General features: G+C 44.4%; 1 protein-coding gene across 2 annotated transcripts in view; it reads right to left on the bottom strand.

The window, feature by feature from the left end:
- CYP4V2 (cytochrome P450 family 4 subfamily V member 2) overlaps window positions 1–3,316 on the bottom strand; it is a 26,159-nt gene extending 22,843 nt beyond the window's left edge. For both annotated transcript variants that reach the window (XM_006160466.3, XM_027776583.1), the window contains exon 1: window positions 3,010–3,316. In XM_006160466.3, the coding sequence (XP_006160528.1) occupies window positions 3,010–3,223 (214 nt within the window). In that variant the 5' untranslated portion in view covers window positions 3,224–3,316. The remainder of the gene's footprint in view (window positions 1–3,009) is intronic.
- Between the last annotated feature and the right edge of the window lie 6 nt (window positions 3,317–3,322).

Raw genomic sequence — 3,322 nt, 5'->3', positions numbered from 1 at the left:
TCTTAAAAAAAAGAAAGAAAGAAAGAAAGAAAGAAAGAAAGAAAAAAAAAAGTCCTGCTCTTGTGAATCCTACCTGTCGTGGCCTGTTCTGACAGAGGGGATGGGAAGTGTTCACCTGTGGTTTACAGGGAGCAGATTCAAAAGCTGGGGGCACCTAGGACAGGTCATGCTGACAGAGGGACTAGTTAGTACAAGACTAGAGATTAGAGGCCAATTGGAAGACAACTGCATTACTGAGGTGAGGCTCCTGAGGCCAGAATTTCGATATTCCCAGCAGAATGAAAAGCATAGCTTCCTGTTTAAGAGACAGTGTCACTGAGACTAGGGGTCGTGTCTTAGAATATTCTGATGTCCCCAGCTTGGCTAAGCTTGATGCTGGGCAGAGTTGGGGTTCAATAAATACTTGATTGACAATTTAAAAGCACATTCTACCCAAATTCTACACAGTGATCTAGAAACTCTTGAGGCATTACCTTGACACCTTAAAATAACACTGTGAAATACTTTGACAAATAAAGGAGGAAAAAAACCTTCTGATGAAGAGAGTTTTAAACAACTTTGTTACAAACCTGGAAAATGTGTAACGGTTTTTCTGATACCAAAATCTAATAGTCGTTGATGGAAGAAAAAAATGCTTTTGTAAAAGACAGTATGTTGTCACTTTGGAGAATTACTTCAAATAGTCCAATCAGCTCACAGTTTGTTCTGAATCAGCTATTATTATTATTTTTTTTGAGAGTTTTTTGCTATAGGGTACATGTGCTTGCCAGAAAGACAGAGAGAGGCAGAGAGACAGAAAGTGAGAAATCACCCCCCCAGGAGGGATGGCCACAACACAGTCCCTTCTCGTCCATTCTCCTCTCAGGATCTTCAGCACACACGCACACGTGCCTGGCTTGAGATTAAGCCATGGGGTCCGGGACTTGAACTGTGGTTGGCAACATGGGAGTCCAGCGACATAGCCATTATGCCAACTGCTGGTTCCTGAATCAGCTATTATTCACCAAAGAGTTTAATTTTTAGAATCTCCTTAAGACTATGATGAGATTTTTTAACTATATTTTCTGGAGGTAAGAGAAGGGCTTATTATTTTTTTTTAAGAACCTATATTCTTACACAATTATGTTTTTGTTTTATTTTTAAAATTTATTTTCAAACATAGTTCTTTTCAATAGAGAACTTTACATTCTTTTGTCTCTTGTTTCTTCCCTTTGTCCCTCCTATTCACCCTTCACAAAATTATGTATTAATACCACAGGCTTTTAGAGTGGAAGATAAGGTTAGTTCTGCTTTTAGTATAAGATAAACTTCAAAAAGTTCATGTAAAAATGGAATTAAAGTATGAGTTGACTTTGTTACAAAAAATGTTTTGGAATCCATGTATATAGTGTTTTCATAATATGCATTTCCATGAACTTTTTGACTACTCACTTGTGTTGACCAAAATGATCTTTGTCAATGTGATTTTCATATATCTAAATGTGCTGTTGAGTTACTTGTAACCTTAGTCATGTTGATATTTGTTGCTAAAAAGTTCACTTGGATTTCTTCTACAAGAAAATATTTTCGTTATTTTCTAAACACTCTCCTATGAGACTTTACCTTATTCCTGTGCAGTTGAAATTACAGCATTGTTTTCGAAAATAAAATAAATAAATAAATAAATAATAAAAATAAAATCATCTTTCAAGCTTTGGAAATTAATGCTCAGATTATACAACTCTTATTAACAAGTAATCTAAGTAGGGGGGGGACTAAGTTCTGGTGAGGAACCTTTTTATTTTAGAGAAATTTTTACTTTGGGGCATGTGTGCTCACCAGAGGAGCAGAGAGAAGAAAGACTTGAAAGCAAGAAATCAACCCCCACTCCCACCTCCACCCCCAGGGTAATGGCCACTCCACAGTCCATTCTCCATTCTCCTCTCAGGATTTAGGATACACATTCACACACACCTGGTGAGAGGCAAATCTTTTTAGCTCTGTGTATCCCCACTTAGATCCACAATCCTCCTGGCTGGGTGAATGCAAATACCAGATACTTCTGAGAGCTTTCTAACTTGTGATTTTTTTCATCAACAAAACGTAACCTGTCTATCTCTTTTAAGATGATTTTAATTTTTAAAAATTCAATTTTCAATAAATAGGACAACCTTACCACCTGAGTTTGAAGGCCTGCTCATCATACTTTATCGATTGTTACTGCACAGCCTCCCTTTACAAAGGGCTAAAATATGACAGTCAGGAAGGAACAAACGTAGTGATGAAGTCTCCAGAGGGTGTGAGCTCGCCAGAGAGAGAGAGACAGAGAGACAGAAAGCGAGAAATCACCCCCCCAAGCGGGATGGCCACACCACAATCCCTTCTCCTCTATTCTCCTCTCAGGATCTTGGGCACGCACGCACACGCGCCCGGAGTGAGTTTAAGCCGGAGTGAGTTTAAGCCACCGGGTCTAGGACGCGAACCGCGGGCGACTACATGGGAGTCCAGCGACAAAGCCATTACACTAACTGCTGGTCCCCTCACATGAACCTTTAATGTCTTATTTTCCAAAGTGGAAGGGAGAGAGGTGGGGCGGTCTGGGGATCTGCTGTGCTCCAGGGGAGTTTCCTGGCTTTGAGCTGAGAGAGGAGAAAAGACTTGGGTTTTGAGACCTGAGCCACTGGGAAGTGAGGGAAAAAGGGGGGTGGGGGAAAGAAAAAGCAGCACAGGAGTTTGGAAATACTTCTTTCGGTGTTATTCACGAAGATATTCATTATGGGACGGGGCGGGAGGCCTCCAGCGATTTTAGCAGTTGTCAAAAGGAAACTGATGTAACTGAAAATCCATTCCCTAGCAACTGACAAATTCTTGCGGCCTGCGTCCAACCCTGAGGTTCCAGACTCTTAAGACCGCAGAAGGGCAGCGCCAATACCCGGACTGGGGTCCAGGAGCAGGTCCCGCTGAGCGCGGCGGCGCGGACAGGGACCCCCGGCCCTCGGGTGGAGGACCGCCTCCCGCGCGAGCCCTTACCTCTCCCGTCCGGCTTCATCATCAGCGCGTGTCCCACTAAGGGGTAGGCACGGGCGATGGTCGGGATGGGCCTCATCTGATGCCATTTCCGTGCGTAACTCGCCACCATTTGCAGGATGTTCAGGATCAGAGTGGCCCCGGCGAGGGACACGGCGCTCGCTGCGCCCCAGAGCAGCAGCTTCTGTCCGACCAGCCCCAGCCAGAGCCCCACCATTTCCTCGGCGGCCCACGGCGCTCAGGGTTGGTGGCGGCGGTGACAGCGATCACAGACGGCGAGACCGGCGGGGCGGGGCCACCGGGCGGGGCGGGGGCT

Source organism: Tupaia chinensis, unplaced genomic scaffold (genome assembly GCF_000334495.1).
Source record: "Tupaia chinensis unplaced genomic scaffold, TupChi_1.0 Scaffold000685_1, whole genome shotgun sequence".
Lineage (NCBI taxonomy): Eukaryota > Metazoa > Chordata > Mammalia > Scandentia > Tupaiidae > Tupaia > Tupaia belangeri.
Note: the sequence above shows the minus strand (reverse complement) of the source record. Positions and strands in the feature narration are given on the sequence as shown.